Source organism: Botryllus schlosseri, chromosome 6 (genome assembly GCF_051294905.1).
Source record: "Botryllus schlosseri isolate E-star chromosome 6, Bs_hap1, whole genome shotgun sequence".
NCBI lineage: Eukaryota > Metazoa > Chordata > Ascidiacea > Stolidobranchia > Styelidae > Botryllus > Botryllus schlosseri.
The window spans coordinates 25546758-25561162 of NC_137241.1; the positions used below are offsets into that span (position 1 = coordinate 25546758).

At 42.4% G+C, this 14405-nt stretch overlaps 1 protein-coding gene across 1 annotated transcript; it reads right to left on the reverse strand.

The window, feature by feature from the left end:
- Nucleotides 1-528: 528 nt before the first annotated feature.
- LOC145441804 (uncharacterized) lies at nt 529-11448 on the reverse strand. Its single transcript, XM_080319745.1, has 20 exons — nt 11180-11448; nt 10435-10573; nt 10040-10149; nt 9868-9972; nt 9363-9454; nt 9083-9152; nt 8309-8441; nt 7869-7954; nt 7637-7730; nt 6930-7035; nt 6776-6865; nt 6340-6427; nt 6141-6281; nt 5324-5463; nt 5134-5259; nt 4203-4289; nt 4044-4141; nt 2901-3070; nt 1706-1966; nt 529-922 (listed from the first exon to the last, which is right to left on the reverse strand). Exons 3-20 carry the CDS (start codon nt 10137-10139, stop codon nt 603-605), a joined length of 2307 nt encoding a protein of 768 aa, XP_080175871.1. The 5' UTR covers nt 10140-10149; nt 10435-10573; nt 11180-11448; the 3' UTR covers nt 529-602.
- Between the last annotated feature and the right edge of the window lie 2957 nt (nt 11449-14405).

Here is a 14405-nt window from a genome sequence, read left to right on the forward strand (position 1 = left end):
ACCATTGTATTGCGGCAATAGGCAATGCGCCTTATCTTGAATTTCTGGTGATTCTATCACGTAATCTATATATTACTAATTGTAATTGAAGATATTTTCAAGTGTTTATATATGCAAGCTACATGTTAGTGTGTTTTAAACAAGAATAGCTGAATCAATCAATCTATATATTTAAAAGCTCACTGGTAATAATCCGACAAATATTGGTAAATGCTGCTACTCCACCGATTTTTAGAATGCTGGGCTCGCGGGCACCGGGTTGGTGACCCCTGTTATACTCTGTTGTTCCGTGAGTGACGTTGTTCGCATGTTATAACACAAGATTTCCACACGAGTCATATTTTTCAAAAAATATTGGTAATTTTTCAAGGTCATATAAAAATGGCCCTAGTAATAACTATGTACCCAGCAGCATCCGCGCAATTACGAAGAAATCAGGATACTATCTCACATATCCGGTCAGCAAGGATTCATACGATCTGTACATAACCCACCGCCTCAACTTCCGGAAGTAAACAACCACTCGCATGCCTTACGATACATAATTTTAATGAAAAATATGTAACCGGAATCGGTAGATCATCCACCGACCCTACCCGGTGCTACTCGTCGAGTAAATTACGCCGTGCCTCGATTATTTCCTGCATGGTCATCCTTTTCTTTTTCCTCGTGGCTGAAGGCTCTGGTTCAGTCCGTACAACCCTCACCTTTTCGGTCAATGTCACATTGGGCTTATCAACGACTTTCGCGGGTGGCTTTCGTTTAGCCGTAACCAATTTTTTGACAGTTTTTTTTGGTGGGTCCGCGGGCTTTACAGTGTCAGATTCAGTTTGTGTATTAGTCGACGGCTCGGTCTTGGGTTTTTTCGCTTTGCTCGCTGTCCGAGGTTCAGACTTTCTCTTATTAGACGCCACACCATCGCCTGTAAGCAAAATTGTACGTTGAACTGGTGCTGAAGCGAAGTAGAGCCACAAATTTCTACTAAAGTACATAACATCGATTTCTAAGGCGTGTCAATACTACTGCATTTGAAGCAGAACACGAAGTTATGAAAAGTACTCTAGTACAAAATGTAGATCTGGAACAGGTCGAGGAATCACGAAACCGGTTATGTTCGTGCATTTTACGTTGGTATAGTTCTTCTCTCATTTTTTCTAGGATTAGTTATTACCGCCAATCATTATTTCCTCGGGTGTCGTTCTTGTATATATACCCTTTGTGTTATGTTCTCTACGTTTTCCGGTAAACTGCACTCTGGATCGTGTCGCTGCCTTCAAGTTATTCTGCTGTATAATATACTGATTTCATACTGCAACCTCGTCGTATGAGCTATTGTTCAAACAAGATCAAGAACATGACACAACTTTTAGCAGTTGATCCGAAATTACTACTTCGTAAATTGCGAAACGCATCTTCGCAACCAACACAAAATGACTAATAACACGGCAGGTTCAGGGGCCATTTCGACCAGTTTATATGACAATTTCACTAGGTAACGTGACGTGAAACGAAACACCAACCACAAAAAGTAACTTTGCCGATAAAACTCAAGTAGAACTGCTTGAGTAAGTACGGAATACAGCCAAAACCCTAATGAGTACTTTAAAATAGTGGAATTACTTCGTTACTGACCCCCTCTGGTCACTAGCTAGCAATAATATAAGTTGGGTTGTTGGCTGTTGAATGAGCGAAATTGGTCACAAACTTTTATTCGCCTTGACGATTCCTTTCTTCTTGTTCGCAGAAGACTTCTTGACACCTCCGTCTTTATCCGCGACTTTCTTTCCGCCGCCTTGTTTCTTCGAATCGATATACTTTGCGGTGCTCCTTTTTTTCTCTTTAATGCCGGCGAGCGGTCTGACATACGCGCCGGGCTTTTGTTTCGACTTTTGATGTCTTTTCAAACGCTTCATCGTGAGCGCTTCGGGTTTGGTCGCCGATACCGGTCGTTTCTTATCGGCATTTTCTAAAGGAGCGGTTCAATGTTTCAAACCAAATTAGGGTGACAGCATTTCTCTATCAACTTCCAACGTTGTGCTTTCTTATGTATTAGTGCGGACAACGATACTGCTAAGGGTTACGCAGTAACACAGAAATCGGGGATTAATTGATTTGGTAACGCAGTAACTTCTGAAGCGTTTGTAGATGCCAAGTTATCGAAAAAATACCTTGGACGATAACGATTGGTGGAAATGATCATGGATTGCTCCCGGGATTGTAAGCGTTATTAGTTACAAAACGAAGCAATCGTGGCAATCTCTCAGGAAACCATAGGTAGTCCTCATCGTGATAGGACGGTGGAAAATCATCATCATCGAGAATGCCTACCGCCAAAGCAGAAACTAGGATCTAGCATACTTTATCATCTGCGACGAGATGTGTTCCCCGTGGCCATGGCCATCAAAAATTACTGTTTCACATATTGGTGAGCTGTGTCAATCAGTCAATCACAGGACGTTTTCAAGCCTCATCAAGGATGGGACAGGGCTGTATTGCTGTGCTTAAGCTTGTCAGGTGGTTAGACAATCTAAATGATTCATATATTTTTGTCGATGTTTTCGAGGCATATACACAGACTCATGATGTACATACACAGTACACACGATCTGTGCATAGGCATACCATGAGTACATGATGTGGATATGCCGCTGGACAAGGAAGGTGCATATATAGGCTTGCGAGGCTTTCCAAGTCTTGCTCCACTCCTCCATGCTATCCCGACAATGCCAAGCGCCAACCGGGGTCGTCATGGATACCAGTCTTCCAAATCAGGTCTTTGACCTAACGTGGGCTGGGTATTGAACCCATGACCTACCGATCAAGAAGCCTGACGCTCCATCCTTTCGCTATCTGATTAGTCGCCCCGATACGAACTACATTCTCATGTCAATGCTACTCACCCACATCTTCCTCATCAGCTAAATTCTCCGTGCTTGCCTCTTCTTTGAATACCGGGATTGTATTTGAGAATTTCTTTAGTTTTGCAATGTAAAAACCGTCCATGTTGTGCGTGTGCGGGTAGACTCGCTTCGTCAGTTTCATCGACGGGTGAAACCGAAAGTTTCTGAATCTGGAAAACGGCGACGAACGACAATTAACGAGCGGCCTGTGTTATTAGTTCCGAAAAGATTCAAAGCAATCGTGGCAATCTCTCAGGAAACCATAGGTGGTCCTCATCGTGATAGGACGGTGGAAAATCATCATCATCGAGAATGCCTATCTTTAAAGCAAGAAACTAGGATTAAGCACACTTCCTCATCTGCGTCGAGATGTGTTCCTAGTGACCATAAAAAATTACTGTGTTTTACATATTGGTGAACTGTGCTCTCCACAAAACTTTGTAATTGGCAGTTGTTGATACATCGGTTATTGGCCACACGTTAACAAGGTTCGCCATTCCTACCTCATTTATAGGATGTTTCCTAATATTCGGCACTGACGTCGTGCCTAGGACTGGACAAAAGCGATAAACTTCTTTTTAGTCGTCATCTTACCAAAAGGTTGGGCGAACGTGTTGATATACAGTTTTATATCAAAGTCACCGACGGCATCCCTGCATATATATGTCTTCGCTAAAACAGTGTTAGGTTAGGGGTCAAGGTCGGGAATTAGAGTTATGATTGCTCCTATGAAGCCTAACACCTATTCCTACACCGATAACACTGTTGAAGTTCAAACATACATTTAATTTCAGCGATTCGGGGCTATTTCGCCCACTTTATACGACAATTGTACTTGTTAAATCGATGCAAAACAAAAACTAATGTACAAAAAGTAAGCAGTTTTTCCAAGAAAACGCTTTAGTAAGTAGAACTGCTCGAGTAGGCAAACGTCCAAAACCTACGATTGCTTCAATTACACCATAACACTCAGCCGTAAACCAACTATAACGTGCGTATCAAGTTTCGTAGAGAACACAGTTGATGATCACACATGACACCGTGAATTTTGACATTTTTTGGGTAGCATTGCTCAGTATCGGGAACACTTCTCGGCACGGATAAGATAGTGTGCCGGCCCCGAGACGCCGCGTGGACACCCACCTGGAGAATCCGTCCGATCCGATTTCGAGACCCGTCTCCACAAGTTTGACATTTCGCCTTTTTAATGCGTACTCCACGACGGCTTCGTTTTCCTCTACCTGAAAACCGTCACCGTTTTTGATGAAGACACAGATAAATATTTCATTAAAATTCACTTACCAGAATTGAACACGTGCAGTAGACAATATAACCGCCTTTCTCGGCTTGCGCATTGACAGAATCGATGGCCGACAGAATCAGTTCTTTCTGTTATGCAAGCGAATGATTCGTGATGGTCGTAACAGGATAATTCAAAATACAGATTGTACAGTTATATACTGGCAAGTCAACGTCACAAAAAATACATCATTCCATTTCTTATTTTGCCTGTGATTGCAATGCACCATTCGCGACCCAACAATGATGTCCATAACAAATTGTTGTATTATGTAGTCGACCAGTTACTCTGGTCTCTCTGGTCACTGCAAGCATTATTTGTCGTCGTTGAAGAGATTTATTACCATCGACTTACGACGGATGTCAGCGAGACTCATCAAATGCCCGCCATTCACAACATTATAAAAAGTGACAAACGGTGCGTTATCGGACGCAATACCAATGAAAAAAAACGGTCATGTCAAATGTACAAAATGTTTTTATATCGACATTGCTAAACTTTGGATTAAATTCGGCTCAATCCCAACCTGTAGAACCGAAGCTAATGTGAGGTGAATTTTTTTTCAATTTTACAAGCAACCCCACGAAATTGTTAAGTTGTGTTCACTATCAATGTTCAAAATTTTGGATTCGATTCAAAATTTCGTGACTCAAATAGCTTCGCTTCAACATCTTGGAATTGAGTTAAATTTGGTATACAGCATCTTATAGCCAACCGAACAATTTCAACAAATGGCCAGTGAAATTTGAAGAAAAGGGTTATTTGTGAACAATCCTGCAATCCACGATTAGCCATTCCTGAAGTTCCTGAAATTCATAGAAAATGTCTGTTTGTCAGCGCGGTCGTACCAAAATAAGTGAGCCAACAAAAGTGCAGTCAAGTTCGTAAATAAAAACTTCAGTCGTTCAAGCGACAATCGCAGACCGCCGGTACCTGCAGTTTTGAACATCTCTGGATGTCTTCTTCGCTCTTGCCCGCCTTGACCGAGGGATCCTTCGAAATGACGCCCGTTCCGCTGCAAGGCGCGTCCAGCAACACACGAGAAAAACTTCCCATGATCTGATTTGAAACGGAGAATCGGCAGTTGAAAAGACCGGTCGTTACGATGCCAGCACCCACATACCGTCGGGAAAGAGCGCGCGTCGTAATTGGAGATGACGGAGTTGCTGACGCCCATCCGGTGCAAGTTGCCAACCACAGCGCGGATTCTGTCCTTGTTGATGTCGTTCGCGAATATGAAGCCTGTGTTCTTCATCAGCTGGGCTGCGAGGTTGCAAATTTTGATATTGAGATTAGTGTGTCGGTCGAAGCTACACCCAAACAGGCGGGGACAGGATCTGGAATACTATAGAACTTGGAAACATACAATCGGTTGGAACACCAACTATCCAAGCCTGACACAAACTTACCCTCAATAGTAACTAGGGATGGGCTTCTATTGCTTCGAGTCAAGGAGCTATAGTGAATTTTTCAAGTCCTTCGAAGACAAGGACGATGTCAGATGTAACTACATCATCGTTACTTGTTAGATTTGTCCTTACGGCTTGTGCCCTCATTTTCAGCGTACCAAAAAGGCTGTGAAGATATGAGTGCGCAAAAGCGTTGAACAATTATCTTCTGTCATTAGTTTACAAATGTCACAGTTGAACTACGTCGAGTTTTCGGGTGTCCTTAGTTTTTAATCCACACTAACAGCAACCCTGCTTACAAGCCTCTTGCGGCCGAGATACAATTTACATTGGAGAACAATTGTTTAGATAATCACTCCACATTATACCAGCCGAAACACGAGAGCTTTATTTGTAATCGAATATATTGCACCTATTTCAGCTTTTAAATCACCTTGTTCTCGATTTTGTCTCGCCCCAATCGTAGCCCTGACCTGACATTAGCCGTAACTTGACCCAAGCCAACACCAACCCTGACTGACAGCAACTCACCGATATAAGAAGTTTTACCGCCAGGAGCCGCACACATGTCTAGAATTTTCTCCCCAGGCTGCGGCGCCAACGCTATGACGGGCAAAAGGCTGGACGCGCCTTGCAAGATGTAGTGACCGGCCAGATACTCCGGGGTCGCACCTGAAATCGACCCAAATCAAATACAGAGACACACTAAACATCACGAAGATCAACTCACCGATAGGTACAGTCGCGTCATACACAACCAGCCCGACTTTTGTCCACTTGCCAATGGGATCCAAGTTAACGCCCCGGCCGATAAGCGCCTGAAACCACAATATAATAAATCGTTGTAGGGGGGGACCACATAATATAATCGTATATCATTTCCACGCATCACCAAAAGTTGCTACCACCCTCCGTGTCTTATTTCAATGCTGTGCTAGTAGTGTCAGGAGTGTCAACCAGGCCTTACTTCCAATCAGACTTTCATATCACCGAATACGGAGCGTTTGGCAGGAGACTGAATACTACTATTTGTGATGCTGCAGTCTGCAGTGTTAACCAGGTAAGACATTGGCCTGCGACCACTATTGTATTTGAGAGTTCCACCTTACTGCCATTCGATCTTAATCGAGACTTGCGACACGAAATGAGCCGGCAAATCTCCGTACCTGCGCGAGATCTCTTCTTCTCGCCTTCAACGTGTTAGTGCGTATCGTTATTGGTCTTTGCACCTCGTTAGCTTCGAGAAATTCAATCAACTGCGAAAAGCGAAACGGCAGTTGCATCAAACCGGGGTCGCAATCATCCCGTCAAAAATCTCACTTCGTTCAACGGAAACATGTCCATGAACTTTGCCATCAGGAACTCGTTGTAACTGTAGTAAGTGCAGAGATCTTTGCACAACACCTTGACGTAGTCTTTACGTTTCCTGCAAAAATTCACGCGTAACCGTCAATGAGCTTCCCGGTCAAAGAAACAATGCGATTTTAACAATTTGAATTGGTTAAATTATCGCGCAACAGTACACATTTAGCAAATTAGAACCACGGTAAATGGGTTTGAAATAGTCCCTCGCATAGGACAATTGTATGTGCTATTCGCTGTATAGCGACAGAGAACTATTACTTATAAACTCATCACTATAAAGCAACTCGAAGTAAGAAGTATTCCTGTACCCAGAGCGATACCAACTTGAATCGATCGAACAAATCAGCATTCTAATTTCATACACCACACGATTTTTGAGGTGCCACACAAAAAATTTGGTGTAAAGGAGCATCAGAATAATGGTTACACGTCGCTATCTCAAGCTGGGGGATGCCTTAGCTACTATAACGGTCTAACTAGAGCCAGGTGGTTTGGTCTCAGTAACTCACCCAGATGTCATCACGATGATATGACAACGGAAATTTCTCATCATCGACCAAACCCAGTGACAAAAAAGCAAAATTGGTAACAATATACCATCAGGAAGACAGCCAGAGTTTGGTGAAAGTTTCTCTCTGTCACGAATAAAATAAAAATCAAACCTGTCCGGATCTCTCTTCTTTGCGAAGTCAGATAGAATAGCGATAATATCTTTGATACGTTGCTGGACAACTTCCAAACCGCCGGATGGCACTGGTGAGCATCGCAATTAAGGAAACATGACAAAAACGAGACCAACGCTTGAATTCTCACTGCCAGGTAAATCACGATGCGGATAAAAGATGAAGTTTTTACAAAACACACCATTCATTATAGAGGAAACAAAAAGGATATCATTCTTTTCAATTTCCTGACCACTCGGCAGCACGAAGGACTCGGATTCCTGAATGTTAGTCTGGATGTCGTCGTCTTTGACGGCCCTGAAACATAACAACTATCCAGTTGACTCAGTCACAAAATATGTCATTATTGTACTTCAGTAGCATCGTGTCGGCAACTATGACGAGTTAAATTGTCATAACATCCGAGTGGAGTGGCCCCCGTGTGGCAGTAGCTGAATTTGTTCAGAGATTGCACCGGTGTTGTTGTGGCATCCGTCAGGAGTCATTGGGAGGGGGCAGATTAGAGGCACAAAGACTCTATTTGGGATCTAGCGAGAATCATGAGTGACGATGCATACAGGAAAAAATTTAAATTATCGGGTAACGCGGGCAACGAGAAACAAAATGGAAGGGATCGCTCCGCCATCCCGAAACACAAAACTATTGCCTCACTTATCAATGGCGGCTCTCTTTTTCTGGAGACTTCTCGTTTTCTTTTCGATCGCAAGCAATTTGTCACCGGGTTCATTGCCGTCGTCTTCATCATCTTCGCTGTCGTCTAAATCTTCCTCGTTCACCATTTCATCTGAAAGCCAAATCAGTAGCGGTCAGGAACAAATTACTTTTACTTGCTCGGAGTATCCCAGTAAGTAGGTTCGGTCGGCTGTCACTAATAAATCAAGTGGCCATGATTCCAGACTACTTCAATTGCACAATTCCAGTAGCTAAGAACTTCTACTTTTTGGAAGTACTCGAGACATCAGACTACTTCTGCTTCTTTTCAATAGGTTCTGAGGCAAAACGACCTCTTTTTCATGCTTGGGCATTTACTGAGTAGAAGGCAGTTCGGTTTACATCATCTTTGCAGGTGAAATTTTCTATAACCACCGGGAGAAATAGCTCCTCTATCACGGTAAAATGATAGATTTTCCAAAACCACCTATATCCAGTATCGTCATAGTTGTTTTGTTTTGCATCGTCGCACAGATGCATCTTCCCGTTTCGGTTCCCTAGTAGTTTTCTCACGTCACAGAAATCGGTATTTCTATTTGTAATGGAGTAGTAATTTTCATCAATGCCCTGCTCTTTTCCCACCTACGGTGACTCGGCAAGAACATGACTGGCGCCACAGCAATCAGGTCTACGAATCTCTAGCAAAACGACAGACCACTTTGCGGAATAGGCAGCTGCATTGCGCGAGATTGCAAGTTAAATCGCTCGCATTACCTAGTACTTGTTGTTTGATGGCGGCTCTGTCTTCTCCGTCGCTGCTCAACACGTCTTCAAAGTCATCTTCCTGCGAGAGCAGAAATGGAAAACCGATTCAAAGGGTTTCTGACTATAGTCGTATTGTGAACGGAATTCCTTCCAAGTGGCACGGACTATGTTTACATTGAAATCATTCTCAAATTCCAATCAATAAAGTACCCAATTTGTCACACAATTTAGCTATAGAAATTATGAAAAAATGGTTTTGATTACTAGAAATTTGAAAATATTTTCTTACCATTGCACTATCATCACTGTCATCAGATAACAGTTTTAAACCGCCGGTGTCAATCACTTCATTCTCATTGTCACTTCCGTCCACGAGGTCGACTGAAATAACGAAGGCGGATAGATTAGCAAACCGGTGTCCGCTCCTCGAATACATTGGCGGCATCATAAATTAAACATGGCAATTACATAGCATATTTATGAGAGAAAGTTACCGAACAGGATTTCATGTTGTTCAACGTGTACTCAAGGGTATACAGGTGACAAACGTACATATTTTCAGCAAATCACGCGGGAGGAAGATCAGTAAGGTTATTTGGTGAAGCCACTTATTTCAAGCTTGCGTCTCTCTTATCATTGATAGTTGCTTCTCGCCAATGAAGGGCATGCCAGTGACATTAGCACAGCCAACATAATCGCATCCACTGAACATCACCAAGGTGCTACAAACAGCCGAATGTTGGGATGTACGCCAGGCTAGATAGGAAGAAACAATTACCTATTAAATTGCTCACCTTTGACATCTTCCTTTTTCTCAGTAGCAACTTTTTGCGCAACCTCCCGTAGCTTCTTTCGCCTTTTCGCACGACTCGACAATGATTTGCCTTCGTTCAGTTCATCTGTTGATTTCAAAATTGGAGTTTTGCAAAATTCAATATGTGGGCAGTGGACACTTTCGAAGGTCACCTTTCCATTTCGTCGGCATTACCATGTCCTGCTGCCGTTTGGATTTCTTCCCGGGGCCTCGTACCTTATTTTGAGTCGGATCTCTCTGTCTCCGCCCCATTCTGGTTTTTCTGAACGAAGATTAATATTAGATTAATGATACTTTGAAGCTCCGAATCAGTTTCGGGATCAATGGAATTGACAATTGTTTAATGATTTTCAAGTGTTCAGACGTCTATGCATGGCGTTGAGCATCCTATTTGGTAACCATGCAGCTAGCGGAATAGTTCAAGGAGTATTCAAGAAGCAATCGTCTCAGGAACTCACCCAGATGTCATCATCATGATATGACAAAGGAAAACTCTCATCACAGACAATTAAAGACTGGTACTACAATGGCCACTCATCAATCTCACCTTCAGGATATTTTGCCAATTGCTTTTAAACAAAGTCCCGTCCTTGTATTGCTGCTGTAATTCTTCGAGTCTCGTTGGCGGTGGATTATCAAGGGTATATTTTGGCGGCTTGGGATCCTTATTCACTAACTTGAAATCGCTGAAGAGAAAGTATATCGATTATGCTAAGTTGCGGTACAGTACATACATGCCCGCTAATATCTCAAACTGATTCGCCATATATAGGTCTATACATGACAAAAGCCAGTTAATGAGATGCACAAATTAAGATACAACAAGGATGATTTCACGGGACAGGCCAACATTCGAAATATTTTTCCACTAGTGGGCTAAAACATCAAAGAGCTGGATTAATTCTCATGTTAGAGAGCCATCATATGAATATCGAAAGCGATCCCATTGGGAAACATCACCACGAATGCGTCAGGTATAAAAACATGCAAAATATAGGACAAATGAATCGCTGATTGGTCCTACCTGTACATTTAAATTACTAATTTTGACGTGTTCAAGGTAAATATTTTTATGTGTCATGGGGAACACTGGCTTGTCACGATCGTAAAACGAAGAGCTGCCTACATATCAGCTATCAGAAGGAGTTTGTCGTGTAACGCAATGAATTGCTCTGGATGACTTGTGATTGTGAAGAGAACTCGGCGCTTTTTAATCAATGTTACCTGATGTTACATCATTAGCAATACCAATCAAAACACCGAAGTATTTATAGTCAGATCGAAGGACTTACTTCTCGTAAAACAAGTAGAGGAAATATCCGATGAAACCACACAACCCAAAAACGTCAATTGGCTTCGTGTGAATAGGCAACCACGACTCAAATCTTCTTCCCGCTTCGGGGACAGCGTTCAAAGCTTTCCTTGACGAGGACCTAGTATTTCCCATCAACACAATCTTAAGAATCACGGCGTTCCGTTAACAGTTGATGTAACGCCAAGTTATACGTCGTGCTTGACATCAGGCAAAGTCAGGCAGACGTGAGAAACACGTGATTTGCGGAAAGCACGATTTTCACTGTATGCTCTTTGGCGCCTCTGTACGGATGTTCATATACTTTCCAACTGAGCGGAAGGGGACCGAAAAAAACGGAGTTTCAAGTTTCTTTTTAAAGTTGACACCTTTCTTTCTACTCTGTCGCGAACTTCTTCATCATCTATTACGCTTGTGTATTACCATATTAACCATTTAACTGCTGACAGCAGACCAAGCAAACTTTAGATCTTGACCACTTCACTTGCACAATGCACACACATATAGATTGCTGTGTATCCCTGATTACTGATTACCAGATATGTCGTATGATAACCTGCTAGAGTTGTAACCTGAGTCCCACGTAATGTGTGGCTGGGTAGATATACTTAGCTCTTTTCGTAGTAGACGCACGTCCCTGCGTTAGTCCCTTATCTGAACCCTTCAACGTGAATGCAACGATAGTATTGCCTCAGATAGATATATTGGTCGAATATGCATGGAATCAGGGCCGTAACAGCACTTCGTCAGCCCCCCCCCCCCCCCCCAAAAAAAAAAAACGTTGGTCCTGGGCCCCCCATAGGGTGATAAACCTAACTTCTGGGTGGCATCGCCCCCCAGACCCCCCTCAGTCTGTCCGTTGTTTACCGCTGCTTATCATGGATATTGGGTGTCCGTTTCGTCAGTCAGTTATTATCGCATAAACATAAAAATTTCTATAATTCATGACTGAATCGGGCAATATGATCGGGAATTGCATATATATTGCTATCCATTTTTATCCTTTCTCTGCTCACGTAATCAAATTTACCGATAGAGCAGAGTGAGGTGTGCTTGAAAGGGTAGGACCCCTCAATAATAAATAAATATATCCGGGTGTATTGTATACCCGTTGGCAGGAAAGAAAAAGCACTTCGTCAGGCCCCAAAAACTGGAGTCTTGGGCTCCGATAGGGTGACAAACCGACCCACCAGGCCGCCACCACTTTGTTCACGAAATTACAGATGTGTACTGCTTAGTAAGCCAGCGCAAAGCGCGAAAATTTTTGATAATTCATGATAAAATCGGTCAATAAGATCGGGAATTGCATATATATTGCTATCAATTTCTTGTCCTCTATGCTCAGTTGCTCACGTAATCAGATTTACCGGTAGAGCTGAGTCAGGTGTTGTCTTGGAAAATGTAGAGCCCGTAAATAATAATTAAACATCTTCGGGCAGGTGGACCCATTGGTATGACTTCGTTACATGATGTTATTTCGTGACCTCCTGTCTGCTATATCAAAAATATACAATCGCCCAAACGTACTAAACTAAAAGATCACACGATTTCAAATTAGTATTTCTTCACTGGCATATAATTTTTCCCTGCGGGGTGGTATATTTGTCTTGTGACGTTCAGATTGCCAAGACAGGAACATTTAGGTGCCAGTTATTTAGACGCCTATGGACTATTAAACCCACATGTATTTTGTATATATAACGAAGTTTTCGGTCAGCATAATTTTCGGCCAAGGTTTTCTCGCTGCCGATCGTTCTGGTACACTTTTTGGAGTCGCATGTTACATGGTCTAAAACTTTATATGTCTTGGTGCGTCGTGGGGAGGTAATGGTCAACGCTGATATGGCCATTTCTATAAATCTTGCGTATTTTTTCTTGTGGGAAGAGCATCCAGTATTCAAGATACTTGGCAACTTGAAATCGCGCGCAGCGCGAAAAATTTTTGATAAAATTGCTTAAATTTTCAAAAAATACTCTATAATTTATGCAAATTCACGAAATAATTTCGGGCCGCCTTCGAGCTCGGCCCCCCCTCAATTGGGGGGTTTGGGGTGCGGCAGTTACGGCCCTGCATGGAATATACAGTACGATATCGCATATGAGTCTAGTTTGTAATTGAAATGCACGAGCTGATAAATGGTAAGTCACGTGGTAGCGAGAAGAAAGATATAAGTCACGTGATGTACAGATATGGGCGATGTACCATAATGATGTTGTATCTTACAAAGTGTATGAACCGTGAGAGGCCGTAAACGGAACTTTACGCTGATTGGTCGAGAGACAATGGCCATAGAAACGGCGCAGCAACGGAGGACGCTGCATTTACCTAAGCCTATATTGGCACTTCGATGTATTTGTATAGCCGTGTAGACTGTATAAAAACGACAAGATTACTGTGAAATGTATATTTCTTCATCAATGATAGAATTAGGAAAATAAATAAAATATTCAGTAACACCTACTAAAATATAATGCCGAAATACTGCTGTGTTTATAAATGCAGTGCCACCAATGGCAATGAACTGGGGAAGAACAGATCCTTCCATTCCTTTACTTCCAACGCAAAGGACAGGAAGGATTGGCAATGAAGAGTAATTATAGGCATGACTTCAAGCTAATTCCACAAGCTTCATTTGCTCCTACTACTTTTGCAAGGAGGATTTTGCTGCTATAGTGCATCAGATTCAACAATACAGTTTAGAAAATCACGCCTAAAGAGAGGTGCGATTCCCGGTCACAATTTCCGTGGTGAAGCACAAGATACGCGCACTGCAAAAAGGTGGACCCTGAACTCCATGCCGTGTCAACTTTCTTCCTCCAATGTTGTGGATTATACCTATTCAGGAACTAGTTCTGTTGAAGATAGAGATATGTTAGTCCACTTACGTTCCGAATAATAAATAGAATTTTTTTGGCAATAAAGAATAGAGAACTGCGAGTTCGAATTATGACTTCGAGTACTTGGCTGAACATCACATCCAGATGAAATTCCTGGAGTTTGGGAATGTTTTGTTCCCAGTCAGGGTCTCTTGATACTTTGCAAATCCGCATATCTTTTGTAGTCCAAACAACAAAATGTGCCCAGTCAATATTTGTCACATACATTTGGGCCTGAATTTGATGCCAGTATAAGAGTGATTTACTTGTAATTATCCAGCAGCAGTCAAATAAGAAATCTTTTTCTGTGATATCTGCCCAAGTTCGAA